Source organism: Maylandia zebra, linkage group LG17 (assembly GCF_041146795.1).
Source record: "Maylandia zebra isolate NMK-2024a linkage group LG17, Mzebra_GT3a, whole genome shotgun sequence".
Taxonomy (NCBI): domain Eukaryota; kingdom Metazoa; phylum Chordata; class Actinopteri; order Cichliformes; family Cichlidae; genus Maylandia; species Maylandia zebra.
Window position 1 is genome coordinate 39,613,111 of NC_135183.1, and position 23,005 is coordinate 39,636,115.

Sequence of the window (23,005 nt, forward strand, 5' to 3'; positions counted from 1 at the left end):
AATGGGTTTATTAATCCTGATGGAGTAACTACGAAATATTCCATTAATAATTACCCTATAATTATTTTAAAGGTTGTTTTTAACAAACGAAGTTGATGTCTAGTCTTTCTGTGACTGTACTTCAAGAAGACAGAGAAGGAATGCAGCATAAAAACACCAACAAGTTTCATCACGCTGTTATTAATTTACCCATGTAATCTTAATGTGTTGACATAATTGGTTTAGGCTACACCAGGTCGAGGTATCAAACCTTCACAACTTTGCAGACGTTCCTAAAGAGCAGCATCGTTTTAAATATTTTTCCAGCTTGGTCCCATATCACACACTCCCTCCTCTACAGAGCTCATTAAAGCGTTACGCTCGGCTGTGCCAGCGGCTTCCATCAAACGCGTGTGTGGTTCATGTATGTTTGGGCATTTTCACTCATTTAACAGAAGACTGTTGTAGGATACGAGCCTCATAATAAGCAGACAGTTACGATTAGCTCATTGATGACTTTAATTTAGTGTTGTAGTTATAAATTCACTGTAATGTGGTGCGTAACTGTGTTTCTAGTGATTTTCCAACATTAGCCAACTCATTCTTTGTAGTGAATGACTTAAAGTCTGGCATGACTTTATTTTCTACATTTTAAATTGCAAAACAGAACGAACATTAAAAACCATCTGCAGCTCAACAGCTGTATGAAGGTTTGACGCCCCGGGCGACTCGAGGCAGGAGCAAAATCTTTATATAAATAACTGTTTTTTTTATTGTAAACTATTATAGATGGATGAAGTCTGATATTCGGCCCCTGGCCAGTGTTAAACCAAAGCCTTTGCATTTACATAGTAATGCATCATAAATGTTATGATGACACTGCAAAACTCTGTTTGCTTTGTTTCGTTTAATGTTGTATCACCAGCTTAATGTGTAAGTTAGTCTGTAGGCACTACAGTATATCTGTTATGCTTGTTGAATCAGCAGCCATCATAAAAACCATTCTAACCAGTATAGAGAGCTGTGTAAATCAGCTCGCATTGTAGAAGACTGCTTTTCCTCTTTGAGGTACTTTCAATTCAATTTTTATTGAATTTATATAGCGCCAAATCACAACAGCAGTCGCCTCAAGGCACTTTATATTGTACAGTAGATCCTACCATAATAGATACAGAGAAAAACCCAACAATCATATGACCCCCTATGAGCAAGCACTTTGGCGACAGTGGGAAGGAAAAACTCCCTTTTAACAGGAAGAACCTTCGGCAGCATAACTAAGGGAGGATTCAGGGTCACCTGGTCCAGCCCTAACTATATGCTTTAGCAAAAAGGAAAGTTTGAAGCCTAATCTTGAAAGTAGAGATAGTGTCTGTCTCCCGAATCCAAACTGGAAGCTGGTTCCACAGAAGAGGGGCCTGAAAACTGAAGGCTCTGCCTCCCATTCTACTTTTAAATACTCTAGGAACAACAAGTAGGCCTGCAGAGCGAGAGCCAAGTGCTCTAATAGGGTGATATGGTACTACAAGGTCATTAAGATAAGATGGGGCCTGATTATTTAAGACCTTGTATGTGAGGAGCAGGATTTAGAATTCTGGATTTAACAGGAAGCCAAAACAGGAGAAATCTGCTCTCTCTTTCTAGTCCCTGTCAGGACTCTTGCTGCAGCATTTTGGATCAGCTGAAGGCTTTTCAGTGAGTTTTTAGGACTTCCTGATAATAATGAATTACAGTCGTCCAGCCTGGAAGTAATAAATGCATGAACTAGTTTTTCAGCGTCACTCTGAGACAGGATATTTCTAACTTTAGAGATGTTGCACAAATGGAAGAAAGCAGTCTTACATATTTGTTTAATATGTGCGTTGAAGGGCATGTCCTGGTCAAAAATGACTCCAAGGTTCCTCACAGTGTTACTGGAGGCCAAGGTAATGCCATCCAGAGTAAGAATCTGGTTAGATACCATATTTCTAAGATTTTCAGGGCTGAGTACAATAACCTCAGTTTGATCTGAATTAAGAAGCAGAAAGTTAGCGGCCATCCAGGTCTTTATGTCTTTAAGACATTCCTGCAGTTTAACTCATTGGTGTGTGTTATCTGGCTTCATGGACAGATAGAGCTGGGTGTCATCTGCATAGCAGTGTAAATGTATGCTATGTCTTCTAATGATACTGCCTAAGGGAAGCATGTATAATGTAAACAGAATTGGTCCTAGCACTGAACCCTGTGGAACTCCATAATTAACCTCAGTGTGTGAAGAGGACTCTCCATTTACATGCACAAACTGGAGTCTATTAGATAGATATGATACAAACCACTGCAGTGCAGTACCTGTAATACCTACAGCATGTTCTAATCGCTCTAATAGGATATTATGGTATCGAACGCTGCACTGAGGTCTAGCAGGACAAGCACAGAGATGAGTCCACTGTCAGAGGCCATAAGAAGATCATTTGTAACCTTCACTAAAGCTGTTTCTGTGCTGTGATGAGCTCTGAAACCTGACTGAAACTCTTCAAATAAACCTCTGCAGATGATCTGTTAGCTGTTTGACAACTACTCTTTCAAGGATGTTTGATATAAAGGAAGGTTGGAGATTGGCCTATAATTAGCTAAGACTGCTGGGTCTAGAGATGCTTTTTGAGTAAAGGTTTAACTACAGCCAGCTTGAAGGCCTGTGGTACATAGCCGATCATTAGAGATAGGTTGATCATATTTAAGATTGAAGAATTAATTAATGGCAGGACTTCTTTGAGCAGTTTTGTAGGAATGGGGTCTAAAAGACACGTTGATGGTTTGGAGGAAGTAATTATTGAAGTTAACTCAGAAAGATCAATTGGAGAAAAAGAGTCTAACTTAACATCAATGGTACTAAGAGTAGCTGTAGATAATATTACATCTGTGGGATGATTACTGGTAATTTTTCCTCTAATGATAAAAATGTTATTAGTGAAGAAGTTCATGAAGTCATTACTAGTTAACGTTAAAGGGATGGTTGGCTCAACAGAGCTCTGACTGTTTGTCAGCCTGGCTACAGAGCTGAAGAGAAACCTGGGGTTGTTCTTATTTTCTTCAATCAGTGATGAATAGTAAGATGTTCTGGCTTTGCGGAGGGCTTTCTTATAAAGCAACAAACTATTTCTCCAGGCTAAATGATGATCCTCTAAATTTGTGACACGCCATTTCCTCTCCAGATTACGAGTCGTCTGCTTTAGGCTACGTGTTTGAGAATTATACCACGGAGTCAGGTACTTCTGATTAGAGACCTTAGTTTTCACAGGAGCTACAGTATCCAGAGTCGTACGTAGTGAGGACTTAACTTAAAATCTTAACTACTGTCACGAAAGGAAAAACTCAAAGTTTTATTCTTTATTTTTCTCTCTGTTTGTGTCTGTGATTCACACAAATGCACATCAAGTCCGACCAGGCTCAGCGCTGGTTTATCTTCAGCTTACAGTGAGTTGTTGGAGAACACTCTGCTTCCAGTCCTCCCTCGGCTGTGTTTGCAGTGTGTGTGTGTGAGTGAGAGGGGGGGAAGTGACATAGCACGTTGTCTGTGTGTGTATGCTTGTTTGTGAGTGAGAAGCACATTGCAAAATAAGCAGCCGTGCTCGGTGTGTGTGTGCACTGCAGTGCTGTGGATTAGACTGTGCAGACGAAGCGACTGGAGCCCGGGGAGGGCTGTTGCAGGAGAAAAGAGGGAAGACTAATACACAAACACAGTGACATGTTGGTTTGTTTCGTACCTGTGAACTGATACTGTCAGTTCTGACTTGAGCACAGTACGTTGCCTCCTTTTCCACTGCGTCCACTTCTTTTCCATTTCCAAAGGGTGAAAAGATGAAAATGTCCTGAACTCCTGCATGCTGACCCAGTAAAATCCCCCTTTCCACTGTACCGTACCACAGATGTGGTATAGGTTTTTCTGGGGGTATAAACACTTGACTTGGCATGTGTGTAAAGAGCATTTATTTCATTTATGTTGCAGGACTCGGCACAGGAAAGTGTCATCACCCGTGACATCCACCGCACTTTTCCTGCACACGACTACTTCAAAGACTCTGATGGAGACGGACAGGACTCGCTGTACAAGATCTGCAAGGTAAGCCTGACACGTGACAGTAATAAGATCCAGATATCATTATTATAAAATAAGCTCTTGGTTACAGTAGTGTGGTACTTTGCCTTCTTTATGGCAGAATTGTTTTAAGCGCTAAGCTAAGAGTTAATTCTTGTATGTGTGGTAAAACTAACCTGTTCCTGGAAGGCCGGCCATCATTTTTAATAATCTTTTTGGTCTGGCATGGCTTAGTAGGAATTAGCTTGGCATTTCAATCTGGCTCCACAGTAAATGATTGACAGTGCACACTGAGGCATCGACACCAACCCTTCCTACACGTGACCTACTGGACATACGCACCACTCTGTGGACGGTCATTGATCTTTTCTTCCAATTTCAAAAGTGGAAAAACACAGTGACTGTTATGTAGGTGGGAGATTTCTTCATATTGCCAACCAAAAAAGATTTTTGAGTATGAAAGTCGAGGCGATAAGTAAGCCGTATAATTGCAAAATACTTGAGACTTGTTAAGACAACGAGACAAAACGTTGCAGCCTTTGTTCGACATAATCGGGGATAAACCGCAGAGTTGAAAGGATGTTGGGGCATGCCCTACATGCATGTGTTTTTCATACAACAATATAATGTAAGTTCCAAAAGTAATACAGTAAAATCTTACCTCCATCCATGCATACACGTAAAATATTTAACAGGGAATAGCCACAAATGGACACCCCTGTAATACGGCTTTGCCTTCTCTCAGTTAAAATGATAGAGTCCCCAGTGGACTTGGGTCCTGAGGTAATTCTCTGTGAAATAACACGGTGCAGACAAAAGCCAAGGTCGTATAAATCCAATCTTAATCTCTGACTGTCCTCCTCTTAGCCTGATTGCAGCTGTGTGCTCATCCAAGATGTTTATGCATAGATGTATTTACCCAACTTTACTCGGGTCCATAGTTTGTTGTACAAAGACGCAGTTTTTGTAGTTTTGCCTCTGTACACCACCACGGGCTTTAGACCTGTTCCCATGATGCATCATCACAAATGAAGCAGATATAATGTCTGAAGTTGATTCAAAGTGTTGAATTAGGTTCTTATAGCTTCTCAGTGGACTTTAAAATGAGACTCAAAGATTGATTTTCATGGTTATCAAGAACAGTTTGGAGGAGGTGGGGCCATCAAGTCTGTAATCAGGAGGAGTGTTCGTTCAGCTAAAGCAGGGGTGTCCAACTCCAGGCCTCGAGGGCCGGGGTCCTGCAGGTTTTAGATCTCACCCTGGGTCAACACACCTGAATCACATGATGAGTTCATCACCAGGCCTCTGGAGAACTTCAGGACATTTAAGGCTACGTCCACACGTACCCGGGTATTTTTGAAAACGCAGATTTTTCTATGCGTTTGCACCTTTCGTCCACACGTAAACGGCGTTTTCAGTCACTGAAAACGGAGATTTTTAAACTCCTGCCAGGGTGTAAATTTTTGAAAACTCAGTTTTTGCGTTTACGTGTGGACGAGAAAAACGGAGAAAACGCAGCATCAAAGGCGTGCGCATTTTTTGACGTCACACTGTGCGCCACGTTATTGTTTCGGTGTAATTAATTTCTACAATGGCGGACTTACACAAAATACCATTACTGTTAATTTTACTGTCTGCAGTGTTTAAATGCTTACATATATACACAGGACTCTGCTTCTATGCGCCATCTTTGTTTACACTTTCCCACCCAGGCTGACTTCTGATTGGCCAACATTTCTACACTGATAGGAATATAGCGCCACCTGCTGCTTTGGCGTGTTGCTAGCAGCGTTTTCCTTCGTTTTTGGCTTTTACGTGTGGACGGGATTTTTTTTTTTTTTTTTTTTTAAAAACGAAAACGGAAAATCTCAGTTTTCAAAAATACCCATGTACGTGTGGACGTAGCCTAAATCAGCTGTGTTGGATCAAGGACACATCTAAAACCTGCAGAACACCGGGACTCGAGGCCTGGGGTTGGACACCGCTCATCTAAACACAGAGGGTAAAGAAGTTTGTGCAAACTGTCAGTTAGAAGTTAGACTTGACTCTAAACCTCTTAAAACAGCCTGCCCGACTGAAAATTGTCTGTAATTTCCAAATGATTAATGGAAAATTTAGATTTAACAACCTGGTGTGGCGTGTCCAAAAAATCGGGCTCTAAGTATATATAACCAACAGATGTATGACAAACACAGAAACAATGACAGATGACGCTAATGTAAGATGTAACCGAATGATATGGAAGAAAATTTTAAGGACAAGTCTCAGAAATGCTCATCATGCAAAATATCTGACGTTCTTCATGAAACAGTGTTACACAGTTACACTTCTCCTGAAGGGCTGTGCTGCAATATAAAGTGGAATCTGAGGTATTTCAGTATTCTGTGTGTTAACATAAAGATTTTGTCGATCTGATTCTTGGTTTTGGGTAAATATGAAATGAGTTTGGTTATTTCTGACCACAGAGGAAAATAAGACGGCTTATCTAAAGCGTATACGCTAAATAACGATGTGGATAAGGCCTCGTGCTGCACCCACACTGGTATGTTTTGCCTTTAAAATCAAAACTAGGTTTAGAGGGAGGAAGAAGAACTCAATGTGTTTTCCTGGCACTGCAGAAGTAGAGTATGGTTGGTCAGCGCTTTGGGAGAACCTGTCAGGAAGGTTTAACATCCAGTCTGGACCCAACTAGGTCAGTGGCGAGCTAGCCTTCATTTGTATGCAAATCCATGTAGATTTGCTGCTGATAAGGTTGGTTGGATCTTCGGGCATGAGCGGGTTACAGGCACAGAGGATCCAGCACAAAGTTTCTCTTCCTCTTTCTATCCTACTCAGTAATAAGCCTAACCTTTATTCTCCAGGGAAGGACGTCGTCTCTCCCTAGTTATCGTCAGTTTCAGTCAGTTTGACTGAAGCTATGATATAAAACGCCCAACATTTACTGTTGCGCTGAGCGTGCCCTCTGGAGAAGATTGAGGTTAACGAGCTAGTGCTGGGATTCAAAGCTTTCAGATGCTGGATACAGGAGTAAGGGAATATTTTCTGTTTCCATGGAAATGGGACTTTAACCAAGAGAGGGGAAAGTTAACATGGTATCATGTAAGCATGGCTCATCAGCCAGATTAATGCGGTGTGTTTGTGTGCACATGTTTTTCAGGATATTAGTTTTTGTTCGGGTGATGGATACTCTGATCAGAGTTTGCTCCTCTTCTAAAGTTGCTTCTTTCCTGAAATGAAAACAACAATTTAAACTAATTGGAGCTTCAGACTGTTTGCCAGCAGTGAGGCAACCACACACACATTATGACTTTTATACTATGATTATCAACACATTTCCACCATTGTATACTTCACACGTTAGAACAGAAAAATCTGCTCGTTCGATATTAGGATTCGAGCATACTTCGTAGACGGCAATAATCCCTCTGATCCTATTATCTGCTCAGGCTAACAAATTTAGATTTCACCCACCAGGACCTCCCCCATCCATCTGTCAGCGTGCACTTCTCCCAGCCGAGTAGGGGACGTGTGAATGCCACACTCCATCAAGCATGTCAGCTTGTAGATTACGCTCCAGACAGCTCCACAAGACTTCCCCATTACCTCCACATCAAACCCCAAATTAGCTGAACCGATCAGCTGTGGAGCTCTGGACGTCCACGCTCATTTTTCAGGTGTGGAAACGGGGCGACAGTCTTTGAACCCAGTGTTTGACTGCTCCTGTAGTCAGTGTCCAGCCAGCGAATGAGCATCCTGCCAAAATATCGGTGGAAGATATTGAACCGTTACCGTCCTTTTGAGTGATTATAAGAAAACAGGTTTAAAGAGTGTTTCATGGACTTGTAGTTCCCCTCGCGCTTCACCAGCCGAGCAGCTGCTTAATAAAGGGGAGCTTACGCAGTTCTGGGGCTGCTGGCCTCTCAAACATTGAGCTTTCATGTCACTTAAGCACACTTGCTTATAAGCAAAGAGTGCAAGGTGATTGATATTAAAATAGACGCGGTGCCCCTCTTACTGCAGGTGTTGGGATCACACCTGTGTTAGTGCCGGTCTTCCCGTACACGTGTAAGCAAACCAGAATGTAAGCTGTCCAATCGCTCTTTTCGCTCGAGTGTAATTGTTTTAAGTCACTTCTTGTTTACATGGTGAAAAGCCTGTCTATTGGCTCATTAGCATGATTGGTGGGGTGTGTCAGCTACCAACAGAGACATTGCCTCTCCCGAATGGTCATCTGAAGGTTATTCTCCTGGATCAGTCACTTTAGTGACTAACTAGCCAGCTCTCATATCTACTGTAAGACATGTTTTGCATTTTGTGGAAGAAACACTGAAGAATTTCTTCAGATTTGGCACAAACACTCACAAAGGTCAAAGGTGCACGCTGACCTCACATAAGATGTTATTAAGCCACCGTGCAAGATTTACAGTAATGGTGACAGAATTTTACATAAATGTAAAATGATAAAGTCATTTATAATTAGGGGAAAGACATCCATACAACAGTGACTGCAGCCGGTGGGTCGTCTCTCTTTCTGTGGGTTTTGTTTCTCAGCCTGTGAAATGAGTTTGAGCACTCTTTTGGACAACACCAGCTGGTTCAGGCTTAATACAATATGACCTTAAATGTGCAGAGCCAGTTTGAAATGAAAGTTTTATGCAATCCAGACTATTATATACTCCGCCCTTGTTTGAGAACAGGCAGGATTCTCATTCGCTCTTAAGTTATTGGTAAATGAAAGAGATTCTAGTATTTTAAAGCTGCTCATGCATTTTGGATGTATAGAGTTAAGTTTGGGGGGTTTAGCTCAGCAAAACTGTAATGCCGTGTATACATGCTGGTGTTCTGAGACTAACTGGAGATGAGCAAGGCACCAAGCTTTGAAGATGAAGTGGTGTATGATTATTTGTTAAGTGTTTTCACTAAAACCAAATGTTACCAGTCCATGTAGTCACAAGAAACACACTTTTCAGGACAACTCAGTTATACTTCAGCGTCGTCCTGTAGCTCTGCTTATGTGTATTTTAACCTACACTTGTGAGTTAGGTACAACTTCCCCCCTTTTGTCTTTTATTATTTGTGGCATAGATTCAAAAAGGTGCTGGAAACATGATATGATAGCCTCGCGTAGTTGCTGCAGATTTCTCAGCTGGAAAACCCATCAGATTGGTTCATTGTGGTCATGTGGGAATGGACGCGGGCAGCAACGATTCTCTGTGGTGTTTAAATGATGTTCAGTTAGTACCAAGAAAATACACCCCACACCATCACCAGCCTGAACCGCTGATACAAATCAGGATCCAGTCTTTCATGTTTTTACTCTAAATTGTGACGCTACCATCTGAATGCTGCGGCAGAGACCAGCCAGCCTTTTTCCAGTTTTCTGTTGTCCAGTTTGTGGGTTCCTTTGCTGTGAGCTTGCAAAGTTTGGTAATAGATAGCAGTTGTCAGCAGATCTTATTAGGTTTCCTGATTTACCTGGATAATAAAAGGGAACACGGATTTTTGTTTTTAAGCCTGAATATAAATAAAGTCTTAACCATCCAGCAATGTCACAGAAACCCTCATAGCGGCGTCCAGTCGATTGCAAAGATGATATACTCTTATCAGTTCCAGTGTGCCTGGTTAACACCTGGGTGGGTCCAAAATAAGTCAGCTTTTATTTAAAACAAACAGCTAGTTGTACTGTTAATGCCTTCTCACCGTGGCTGATCGTCTCGTTACACAGCACTTTGGCCCCAAACCTCATACTCGCATCAAAGCTTAATGGCACTGTGCTACTGTTAAATGTGGCCTCAACGATGCAGATTTTTCGGCTCTAAGGGTTTTGCTCTGCCAGCTAATGAGTTTTCACAGGTAAATATTAGATTTTTCCTTTTAGATGCAAGAAAACATGGTAGATGTTAAAGCTCCAGAAAGAGCTGCACAAAGTCAGAACAGTGAAGTTGCATCCGACTCTGAAAACACTGAATCTGAATGCTGGAAGGTGATGTAGCACCAGACTGACGCTGGTGGCTCAGAACAATGTAAGCTGCTCCATAACACACTGGGCTTGTTCAGCTGTGGCTGATGAAGTTGTTTTATGGTTAATGCGAGCAGCAGGCTGCAGCACAGTACAAGAAATGATCTTAATAAAGGTTTTAACACTACGCTGTTGCATTTTGCATTTTAAGCAAACTGACTCAGATACTCGTGCTGCTGATGGGAGGAACCTAATGGAACTGGTTTCTGTCTTTTGTCATTTGCTGTTTTCCTGCAGGCCTACTCGGTCTACGATGAGGAAATTGGTTACTGCCAGGGTCAGTCGTTCCTCGCTGCTGTTCTCCTCTTACATGTAAGTAAACTTCTCATCCATCCATCAGCGGTTCACTGTACATCAGATGATCCAACGCACCAGTTAGCACTGTTTGCTAAACACATGCTTGTGCTCATGCATATTCATTTATGACTTTTACACAGACTCGTTGTGCATTTGCAAAAGAATTTGCCTGCAGTGTTTCTCCCTGGCTTTCAGAATAAAAGCTTTCTGTCGCTGCTTAAATGTAACCTTGATTCTCCTACATCTGCAGATGGCACTCAAACAAATGATCAAGGTTAACACGAGCAGCGTGCTCCTGCACCGAGACTTTACTGTCTCTACAAACAGTTTCCTGGCTTGTACAAAGTATAATAAAGCAGCAGGGTAATATAACACACTGAATGAGATGATGTGGATGAAGAGAAGGAGTGAGAGAATCGATTCCTTTCACACACACGTTCAAGGTCACAAATCCATGTTTATAGTACCTGCATGCTGTGTGTAAAGTGACTTTGTACAAATATTACCTCAAATTTGATGTGAGCAAGTTTTTAGAGGACACATGAAGGACAGACAGTGGAGTTGACACATGGGGTAAGAGAGCTGTGGAAGTTTGGTCAAAGTCCAAATGGCGAGGGCAGCAGAGGTTAAAGAGGAGTGAGATGTCGTGGGAGAGAGGAGTAGGGATGAGGTCGGAGAGATGTGCACAAGAGCTGCACGTTTGTTGAAGGCATGTGAAGGTGAGGAGCTGGCTGCAGAAGGAGGACACAAGGAAAAAGTTATAGAGGAGGAGAAGGCTGTAAAGATAAAGGGGACAGCAGCAGTGTAAGAAAGAGGGGTTACACAGGAGGAGGAGGAGGAGGCGGCGTGTAATAGAGGGAGGAGGGAGAGGTTATAGAGGAGATGTCAGGAATATTAATAGAGGCTCAGGTTTACCTGCAGGAGCCCATTCAGTCCCAAACACATACTGTCACTCTGATTAAATATCACCTCACAGTCTGTGAGAGCGTGCACGTGAAGGAGAGAAGCCGTGCACACACCGAGAGACGAGCACAGCGTTAAGCGTTCTCTCCTGCTCCTCGTCTTCACACATGCACACACATGAAACTTGTTTTAGTCGCATCTTCCACAGCTGCACTGTTTCCCTCCACTGTTAGGTGACGGCCATGTTTGAGTCTTCTCGAGGGAGCTGCTCTGTCCTTTTGTGTCAGCAGGAACACATTTCGGATATTTAGCTGTTGTCATTTTTCCAAAGTGTTGCTGATTGAGGTTATCCACATGATTTCAGATGCCCGAGGAGCAGGCCTTTTGTGTTTTGGTAAAAATCATGTATGAATATGGCCTGAGAGCTCTCTACAAGAACAACTTTGAAGATCTTCACTGCAAGTTCTACCAGCTGGAGAGGCTGATGCAGGTTAGTCGAGCAACCTTTTACATTTTTAAATCAATCAATGGGACCCCGACAGGAAGGACGGTCTGCATCACACTGCTTTCTGTTTGTAGGTTTAGTTTTGTCTGTCATGTTGCTGTTGTGCACGACCTGCTCCCTCATTCTGGGCTACTTTTAATTTTGGAGCTTAATAAGCTTCACTTTGGACCGTAGTCGGTGAAATGAGTAAATATGAATTGGGTTAAGCTTCAGATTAAAGCATATATCAGTCTTGACTGTGTTTGGGAGTATTTTAAAAGCTGTTTTTGGAAAGTGGAATCACTTTGGGAGTCGTAGTCAGCTTGGACGTGATTGTTTTTACACAGGACTCAGGCCTACCTTCATTTTTTACAAATCAAGGACAGTTTGCTGCTGATTACGAGCTCTGTTAGAGCTGCGAGTCACCTAGCATGCGGGAATAGCTCTTTCCACTTAGTTGCCTTTGTTGTCTTTGGTCATTTGCAACACATTTTTTGATCTCACTACTTAGTTGCAGAAATTTGAATGATTGTGGCTCAGAGGCCGTGCAGTTACAGCTCGACATTAAAATCGATCCCATCTGTCTGCTTCTTGACTTAAATGCCATGAAGTTCACTTGTGATACAGACCAGTCTCAAGGACCATTCATTTACACTAGATTTCATTTTCCAGCATTGGTACTTTCCTCATAATGGAGCTGTTTAATAATTACTGATTAAATGCATGAACCAGTGCACTAAACAGAAAAAGACTTTAACTCGGTAAGTTTGAGTCTACTCGTGCTTTAGAGGACGTAGCCAGTTATTGTGTCATATTTGGACTGTAACATGTTGCCTTGTTGACGCCTGTCTTTCATTAAAACAAAAAAATCTATATTTCAGAGTTGAGTATAGATTTTCAGCCTGTGTAGGCTTTTTCTCCTTTGAGGATAATGAGTGCTGATGTCCCATCCCACTCAGGTATTACAACCTAAATCCACCGAGTTGATCTTGGCGCCTAAATCCGTCCTGCCTCTGCTAGCAGTCGCCCGTCAGCATGAAGACAGTTGGTTTAGTGCAATCACATTAGCTCAGTGCAATGATACCATCTGATAATATAGAGTACCGTATTCTCCGCACTATAAGGTGCACTTAAAATCCTTTAATTTTCTCAAAAATCGACAGTGCGCCTTATAATAATAAGATAATAAGAATTATCCAGATTATTTTAAAAAAAGATATTGTGCTTGATAAAACTAAAGACATTGCAAATGAATTTAATGATTTCTTTGTAAATGTTGGCTTTAATTTAGCAAAAGAAATTCCAGAGTCAAGAAATAATAATGACCTAAATAAACATATTACTCAGAATGTGTCCTCCATGTTTATTGGTGCTGCAACTCATAGAGAAATAATTAACATTGTGAAGACATTTAAAAATAAAAAGTCCACTGACTGTTTTGGTATTGACATAATATTAGTTAAAAGTATTATAGAATATATAGTGCAACCTTTCGCATACATTTGTAATCTGTCCTTCCGAACTGGTGTGTTTCCCTCACAAGTGAAAATAGCAAAAGTTATTCCAATCCATAAAAACAGAGAGATGTCAGTTTACCAATTATAGGCCAATATCACTACTCCCACAGTTCTCAAAAATTTTAGAAAAGTTATTTGTTAATAGACTTGATAAATATATTGAGAAGCATAATCTCCTAAGTGATAACCAATATGGCTTTAGAGTGAAAAGGTCCACTTCGATGGCAGTGATGGAACTTGTTGAAGGGATATCTAATGCTATAGATAATAAGGAATATACTGAATCTGGGTCCTAAACTCTGTCATCTTCAGGTCCCAAAGTCAAACGAACACTGCGGCATCACTGTGAGTTAAAAACTGTCTAAATCCTTTCATCTTTAATAAAATGATCAGCGTTCTTCTTTACCAGGTGTAACAATTAAGTTTAACATCCAGGCATCCATGAAAACAGAATTTATGACATTTAACAGAGTTAGAAGTTAGCAGGAAGTTAGCTCGCTAGCTTCCACTTAAACATGATATAGCATGTTCTGACTGAGAGGTTTCTGAAAACTTCAAACGTACAGCTCTGCTATCACTTCCAACATAAATGAAGACAGGAAACTAAACAGCAGTGACATTTGTAGGGTTACTGAAGTTGGGCTAGCTGCTATATAATGATGTGCTATGTGATCGCTAGCGACACAGCTATGTTAGTACAACATTAGCACAGTGAAGCTGGAGGATGAACGCTAACTTTTTTCCACTCGATAAAAGTTAACGTGAAGGTTCCTGATGGTTAGAGACAAATGCAATCGCATGGCAGGATGCTGTAAACGGACCAAACTTCAGTCAGGAGAACAACTGAGATAATCCATCCACAATACGAGGTTAGTCATTAATATAGTGCAACAACATGGGAATAGAGCAGCTGCAGAGAATTCAACATTAATGAATCAATGTTACGGAAGTGGAGGAAGCAAGAAGAATGAGCTGAGTAAAGTTTGACTTATCTGACTGTTTTGTTTTGATTAATGTGCCTTATGGTCCGAAAAATACATTATGATGTCAGATATAAATGGTAAATGGCCTGTATTTATATAGCGCTTTACTAGTCCCTAAGGACCCCAAAGCGCTTTACATATCCAGTCATCCACCCATTCACACACACATTCACACACTGGTGATGGCAGCTACATTGTAGCCACAGCCACCCTGGGGCGCACTGACAGAGGCGAGGGTGCCGGACACTGGCGCCACCGGGCCCTCTGACCACCACCAGTAGGCAACGGGTGAAGTGTCTTGCCCAAGGACACAACGACCGAGACTGTCCAAGCCGGGGCTCGAACCGGCAACCTTCCGATTACAAGGCGAACTCCCAACTCTTGAGCCACGATCGCCCATATAAGTGTTGTCCAATGAACTCTGTGGTTCACTGTATGTGCTCGAACACTCAAAGCTAAAAGTAACTGGAACAAAGGTTGTAAAAACACTAAGAACACAAATAAAATACATTTATTTTAGTGTCTTTAGATTTTTAACTGTATGATTGTATTTTTTCTGTACAACATTAAAAACATGTCTAATGTCAAACCAATCTCCTGGTCTGTTTGCCAGCTGTGATATAATACTGTATTATGTTATGTGTCTTTTTAAAATGTATTTATTTATTTAGTTTTTTCTTAGTTGTGGGTCTCTTGGGAGAGATTATCATCTCAGTGAGACAGCATGATTTAATAAAACAGGAGCAAAAATGAAATAATGTAAAATTGAAATGACAAGCAGAGCCACATCTTTATCTGTTTGTAAGTGCTGTTTTATCTCACAAGTTCCCCTTTTTGCTTCTCCTACAGGAACAACTTCCAGATCTGTGGTCCCACTTCCAAAACCTGAACCTGGAGGCACACATGTACGCCTCCCAGTGGTTCCTAACGCTCTTCACCGCCAAATTCCCCCTGTGCATGGTTTTTCACATCACCGACCTGCTGCTCTGCGAGGTAACGTCAGTGCACTTGTTATACTGATTATATGGGGAGAGGGCTTTAGTCTACATTGTCCAGAGTCCAGTAAGGCGATGCTCAACTGTCTGGAAACAGGAAATCAGTTGAAAGTGGATAGAAAGGCGGTTACGAGGGGTCAGGAGAAGGGTTATAGAGGAGAGGGTTGGATGTCCACAAAGACTGCTGAAAACAGCTCTTCTAAAAATGCCTGGCTTCATTGCTGTGATGTGGAAAATGCTCAGAAGTAATGTATGCTGCAAGTTCTGCTAGCTCCACAGAAATATATTCCTCCAAGCAGTTTTTATTACCCCTCAGCCCTCAGCCGGCAGGTGTGTTGTCAGATAATACCCGTCGATCATTAATCGTTAATAAGCAGAGTGACGGGGCTCTGGGACCCTTAGCTCCCTATTGTAAGGCAAATGTTAAAAACCTCAATGTGCACCTTGATGGTTCCTTTAAACTGTGTGAACCAAGGTAAAGCCACACCTTCCAGCTGATGTCTTTGGACGTGTTATTCATGTGTTCATTACTTGCCGACTGGACTACTGCAGTTCTCTGTATCTGGTTTGGACCAAGCCTCTCTTTACCGTCTCCAGTTGGTCCAAAATGCTGCTGCTCGACTGCGACTGGCACTAAAGTGAAGGAGCCTGTAACCCCGGTGTTGGCCTCTCCACACTGACTTCCTGTTCTTTACACGATCCAATTTAAAATCGTAATTTTTGTTTAAAATCACTGAACGGCCGAGCCCCTTCTCACCGGTCTGAGCTCCTGTTTGTTTGTCCAAACTAACCTTAACTATTCCACGGCCTGCTCTGTGGCAGGTCCCAGACTCTGGAATAGTCTTCCTCCTGATATTAGATCTGCACAAAAAAAAGCTTTGGCACATGGACAAAGATCCCTGAGATATCTAGTGAAGCCAAATAATTGGCTTTTGTGGTCACTTCAAATGTATAAAGAAATTACGGAAATACAGTTCATCATGATATGTGTAGAGATGATTTTGTACAAACGGGGTAAGAAGACATTTTCATACAATACTAAGAGGATATGACATATGGGGGAAAAAAGCGCAACATCTTAATGAGATAAAAAATAAATCACCTTTCTGTCTCGCAGATCTGCTTTTAACTCGCGCTGACCTAAACAGTTTGGTTTTAGTTGTTATTTTATTCATTTTTCTATATTTTGCTGCTTCATTGTTGTTTGTTTATTGTAGTGGTATTTTACATTGTAAGCACTTTGTGCAGCATGGCCTGTTGGTAGTGTGCTGTATAAATAAACTGGACCTTGACCCTTTAAAAAAACCAAACAAAAACAGCAAGTGCTGTGCTATGAAGGAGAGTCACACGATGTTGCCAAGCTGCTGGTGCTTTTACCGCCGTGCAAATCCAAATCAGTTTCCACGAGCCCTTCTGGAATGTGAAAGGAGACTAGAGTAGTGAGGGAGGAGTCGGCGAGCCCAAACTACACTTCCCGGTTATCAGTGGCCACAAGTAAAGGGCACACAGCATCGATGCTTCTGCTCAGGCCTTTTAGGGTCGATGCTATCAATGATCTAATATCATCAGGGCCACCTGACCTAATACCGATCGATGAGCAAGTCACTTATCATCTTACAAAATCTGCGTGACAGAAGAAGCGTTATTCCCAGAAATAATGGGCGTCACTGAGGAGCTTTATATGATACGTTTCAGATATGTATATATCGAAAAATATATATTTCAGAGTTAAGTTGACGAATAAACCCCACACACTGCCAAACAGTCTTGGATGTGGTTCTATAGTACAATATAATCCCGTGTCGTCTCATGGCACGTTACATGGTAAGTTAACGATGGCGATTTCACCCCTGAGAATGCACTTGGCATCGGCGGGGAGGAGAAGCTCCCTTTTTGCAGAAGGAACCCCTGACACAACCAGGCTAAGGTTGGGCAGCCATCTGCCTCGACTGGTTGAGTGAGAGGAAAGCTGAGAGAGAGAAGCGGAGCACTGAGCATCAACAAACAGTGAACAGACTTGTGGGCCAGTATCCATAGATCAGACACATTCAGCTCTGGAGACTCCTGCAGAAGAGCTGCAGAGAAACTAGGAAACTGAGACGAAGAGAGGGGATAATGTGCTGTTCCGTTCAGTGTTTCAGTCATTTACACAAAATATCTGCTGAGTTCCTGCCCCAAGTGGAGGAGTTCAAGTATCTCGGGGTCTTGTTCGCGAGTGATGGGAGAAAGGAGCCGGAGATCGACAGACGGATTGGTGCGGCGGCTGCAGTGATGCGGACGCTGCACCGGTCCGTCGTGGTGAAGAGGGAGCTGAGTGTAAAAGCGAAGCTCTCAATTTACCGGTCGATCTACGTCCCTACCCTCACCTATGGCCACGAGCTGTGGGTAGTGACCGAAAGAACGAGATCGCGGATACAAGCGGCAGAAATGAGCTTCCTCCGAAGGGTGGCTGGCCTCTCCCTTAGAGATAGGGTGAGAAGTTCGGCCATCCGGGAGGGGCTCAGAGTAGAGCAGCTGCTGCTCCACATCGAAAGGAGCCAGCTGAGGTGGTTCGGGCATCTGACAAGGATGCCCCCTGGGCGCCTCCTGGGTGAGGTGTTCCAGGCATGTCCCACCGGGAGGAGGCCCCGGGGCAGACCCAGGACACGCTGGGGAGATTATATCTCTCGGCTGGCCTGGGAACGCCTTGGTATTCCCCCCGACAAGCTGGAGGAGGTGGCTGGGGAGAGGGAGGTCTGGGCCTCTTTGCTTAGGCTGCTGCCCCCGCGACCCGGCCCCGGACAAAGCGGATGAAGATGGATGGATGGATCTGAATACCAGAAAGACAAATATTGGGCAAAGTACTACACGGTGGCCCCCCAGGGGATCTTGTGGGCGGTGTAGCAGGACTACGGGGTACGTGGCCAACAACGGTGGGTCATTGTTATGAACTGTCGGTCCTTTAACAGAGCGGTGTTCCCGTCCTTGGCAAAAAGTCAAATCGGTTTTCAGCGGGTCGTGGACTCTGGAGTTTCGTCTCATCTCCACTCCTGTTTGTGATGATGTTCTTTAAGCTTCATCAGAACATGGCCCTGCACGTACACTGAGGTGGTTTGCAGCTGAGGGTGAACCAACGATACAGGTTAGGACCCCAACCCCCGGGCCATGGACCGGTACCGGTCCAGTTTTAAAAAAATCGTTTTTATCGTTAACTCTGTTTCCCTGGGTCTTTTCCAGGATGTAGTTGTGCGTCTTATTTTGAAAGAAATATTTACACGTTACCATAGTGACCAGAGAGCGTTAAGGGGCAGAGAGGAGGATGTTACTCTCAGCGTTGTTGGTGCTTTTCAGGAGGACGCTGCTAATAAAGTTACACAATTACACAGTGAATTTGCATTTGTTATTACATTTACAAAATAGCACAGTTTTTGTCGTGGTCGTATCATTTTATTTTGTTGTATTTATCCGCCACACCTTAAAGGCCGGTCCGTGAAGATATTGTCTGACATTAAACCGTCCGTGGCACAAAAAAGGTTGGGGAGCGCTGGATTAGGGGACTGATGTAGCTGCCATAGACTTGGTGGAACCAGAAATACAATGGGGGCCATGTAATGTTTCAGCCTACGCACAAGGCTGCATGGGGCCGATAACAAAGCCCTGAGGAACACCTGATCTAATGCATGCAGATCCTAATGAACTGCTCATGTCATTCAGTAAGTGTGCAGCGAGTATGACCTGCTGTGTCACATTCTGACTTTTAACACAAAGTAACCTTATCAGTTACCAACGCCATCGTCCTTGGTTACAATTTGACTTAATGACTCTATTTTAAAAATAAAAGTACATAAAGACGGTGGGATTTTAGTGTTTTCATTCCTAATGCTTTGACCGACTGTCTCACTGTAATTGCATCAAATGCAAAATCAACTTTCTTCCATCCTCCTCCCTCTCTGCCTTCCTTCCTTCTTCCCTTCCTTTTTTTCCAGTCTCCCCTTTCCTGCCTCCCAGTTAGCCTCAGGCAGAACAATTAAAAGTTTCCCAAGTCTTTCTCACCCATTGAGCCGCATGATGACAATCTGCCTGTTAAAGCAGCATTGTGATATTATGCTCCCCCCTCATCCTTTTCACCATCTCGCACTCCTCTCTTCTTTCCATTATCTTTTTCTTGTATTGTCATTTTGTTTGTTGCACTCACACTTTGTCATTTCCTGAAACTTTTCTGTGGTGTTTTTTTATATCTTTGTTTTCTTGCTCTCTTTTTCTTTCTGTTTGTATGTAAACCTGTAAGTACGTCGCTGTTTTAAAGCAGGACAAACTCTTTGTTCTTTTGTTTCACTCTGACAATCTTCTTCTTTGTGATTGTTCCTCGTCACTGTCAGACCCTCATTGTTAATCACTCTCTTTGTCTCAGCTGCTGTCTTTATTTGATGGTCTCCTTAGAAATGTATGCTGATCATTCCCCTCGCTCTATATCTATAATCTCTCTAGATATAGATAGATAGATCTTCTCTCCCCAGTTTAGTATCTCCCCGTCTATGGATGTTTCTCTCTTGTCCCTGCTTGAACACACAGTTCGAGATAATCTCTCCTCCCAAACACGCCATTGCTCATGCCTCAGCACTCTAGCGCCATCTTGAGGCCTGCACAGATAGGTGTGTGGAGGCAGAGCTCCCCCTCTTTTCTCTTTCTTCAGATATTTTTAGAGCTGCTCAGATATTTTTAGCTCTGTGTTGCCATGTGAACTGGTTGTCACAGAGACCAAGGAGATGGGTGTTCCCATGCAGAGTTTGCATTCGCATTACATTTTCTTTCTTTTGGTCAAAATTACAAGCACTGTATGAAGAAATGGTCGAAATAATACAACAAAATATGCACATGCATAAAAGAAAGGGGCGTTTGTTTTTAAGCAGCACTCTGCGCCTCTGGATTGGCTCTACCCTGTGAAGCTTGTATTTCGGTTTCTTTGTGCTGCAGCTGCAGAATCATTCGTAGAGTACTCATCAGACGATAAAAGGAAATTTGTGTTTCCTACAAATTTTATGCTGAACTGAAAGGTGCTCTGTGGCATCGCTAAATAAATACTGATAAGCTAATTGTAAAAGACCATGTTCAGCTCACACATCTGCTCGTCTGTGAAAATATTTATAAAGTTGTGTTGGCGCTCCTTGATTGATAGTAAAACGGCAGAAGCTTGTCACACAGTAGATATTTGTTTCTGTTTGATCCTGTAATTGCATGTCCAGCATCGCTATGATGAACAGTTAAACTGTACTTGTGCTTGTGAACAGAGCATCCATCACTGTGATCGTGTGTTTATAAAGGTGTGGGTATGAAAAATAGAAAATAAGAAGCTGAGGTTATCCTGACCTGAGCAAAAGCTGAGAAGTGGAGCCGGCGGTTTCTTTTTGTTTACTGTGGCAGTGATTCTTGCAGAACTCGAGATTGAAGTATTGTTTCAGAAAAATGTGACTCTGTTTGCAGATTTTCATTTTTACAGCTCCAAAGTGCAGCATCAAGTTTAAAATTGCTAAAGTGGCTTTTAACAACGACACATGCAAATGAATGTAGCTGTTTCTATTGTTTCTGTTTTCACAAATAGTTCTTCTCTTTCAGGGACTGAACATCATCTTCAACGTAGCCCTCGCCCTGCTCAAGGTTAGTCCTCACTTTCTTTGTACATCTGTGTTTAAATCAGTCTCTGCACATGTAGGAAGCCCAAAGTGCAAATCAAAGCACATGCAGGCCGGATTGCAACAAGAGGCATTTGTTTACATCTGTCCCCTCCTAGTGGTCAAATCACAAACTGCATCTGGAAGAGAGGAAGCTGGTTGCATTAGTTGCATACACTTCATGTGGTTTGTCCATAGAAAGCAAATGGTTAGTCTCGAGACAACAGTCTCTGCCGTCGTGTCCTTGGGTAAGACGCTTCACCTACCGCCTACTGGTGTTGGTCAGAGGGGTCGATGGTGCGATATGGCAGCCTCGCTTCTGTCAGTCTGCCCCAGGACAGCTGTGGCTACAGCTGTAGCTGCCTCCACCAGTGTGTGAATGTGAGAGTGAATGAATAGTGGCATTGTAAAGCGCTTTGAGGGCCCCGAAAAGCGCTATATAAATGCAATCCATTATTATTATTATTATTATTATTATTATTATTATTATTATTATTATTATTATTATTATTGAGTTCTTACAGTAAAGGCTGCAGATTTGACAGAGGAGAAAAACCACACTGAGCTAAACAATTTGTGGTCATTTGAAATGTAGCAGAGTTTTAGATGAGCTGTTGATGCTTTTGTATTTTATCGGATGGGTTGGTTTGATTCATTCATTCATTGGTTTACCAGAGACGGGGTGAGATGCAGTTGGCTTGAGTGTCATGGAGTCCATGGGTGAAAAATGTAAGGATATTCCAGATTTAAAAAAACAAGAGAGAAGAAAAGCTGCAGGTTTTCTTCAACAGCACGATCGACAGTGTTTGTGTAATCACACTTACTGCCAGAAGGGGGAGACAAAAGTTACATATTTAATCATTTTCGTTCTCAATCACAGGAACCAGACGGCTGGGTCACAGACTGTCCACGTACAGACCAGGAAACTGTTTGTCTTTGATTTAAGGGATTAGTATTATTACCTAGTATGCTAGTTAATAACATGTTTGGTTGATTTTAAATTGGTTAAAATTTGGGGCTTCTTTTTTTATTTTTTATTTTTTGCTTTTTTAAATACCAAATGGTTTGCATGTTTTTGTTGTCCCAGCACAGGGGTGAAGAATTACTACTTGTTGTTATTTTCTCTGTTTGTGGTGGGATAGATCAGTGAGTTTTGGTGGGATGACTGTGTCATAGAGCACGCCTGTGTCTGGCTGTTCAGTGTGGGCAGTAATTTGATGGGACCTCCTCTGTTCTCAGTACTGTTCAGGTACAAGTTTTTCATTTTGTGACAACAAATCTCTGTTAGCTGGCTCGTAATTACACTGGCTGACAGTTTCCAGGTAAACAGATGAAGTCTGGCATAAACAGCCTCACCTTCTTTCCTCTTTTTTACACAGCCGGAGTGTGAAAGGGCTGAATTTTACACAAGCGTGTGATAAAATGATGGAACAACCAGGAAAGTTTTCTCTCTTTTCTTTATCTTTCCTGTGATCCCAGAAGAAACTTCATGGCTGCGTTTGAACTTCTTATGCCATGATCAATATTTTACTTTTACCGATTAGTTACCCGTGTTTATTATCGATCAGTCCACACAAACGAATAAGGTCTGCATTTAAAATACTAGAATAAATAAATTAACTTGCACTCATATAGTTGAATAACAATAATAACAATGATTATGATGACAGTAATAAGAAGCTTTCAGATACTAATGAGGCAATGGCTGTGCTTTTATTTTTTCTCTGGTTAAAATTAAGGATGGCTGGTTTCTGAAAAGCCCTCCTCCTCTGTGTGCTGGTCATCAGTTATTCTGTGTCAGAGAGAAAGATGCGGTGGATACGATGGTTGGAAATGGAGAACAAACGAGGATGTGAGGAGGGAGGAGTGTGGTAGGGGCTTCCACTGCCTCTTTCTAATTGGCCGGGCATGACGGCATTCTCCCCAGAGGCTCCCTCCTCCTCCCTCCATCCATCCTGCACTCTTCCTCGCTCTCATCACCCCTCCCTCCATCTGTGTTCGCCTCCCTCCCTCCCTCTCCGGCTTAGTCGCCACATCCACATCACAGCAGGGGCATAAGAGATAACGTTAGCGATCTGGACCTGAAGGAGAAAAGCTGTGTGTCTGTG

At 42.5% G+C, this 23,005-nt stretch overlaps 1 protein-coding gene across 2 annotated transcripts in view; it reads left to right on the plus strand.

Annotated features, from left to right (window-relative positions):
* The window catches only part of rabgap1l (RAB GTPase activating protein 1-like), a 93,395-nt gene that overhangs the window by 49,978 nt on the left and 20,412 nt on the right, over positions 1-23,005 (plus strand). For both annotated transcript variants that reach the window (XM_004553749.6, XM_004553750.6), the window contains exons 14-18: positions 3,962-4,075; positions 10,308-10,382; positions 11,635-11,760; positions 15,104-15,247; positions 20,842-20,883. In XM_004553749.6, the coding sequence (XP_004553806.1) occupies positions 3,962-4,075; positions 10,308-10,382; positions 11,635-11,760; positions 15,104-15,247; positions 20,842-20,883 (501 nt within the window). The remainder of the gene's footprint in view (positions 1-3,961; positions 4,076-10,307; positions 10,383-11,634; positions 11,761-15,103; positions 15,248-20,841; positions 20,884-23,005) is intronic.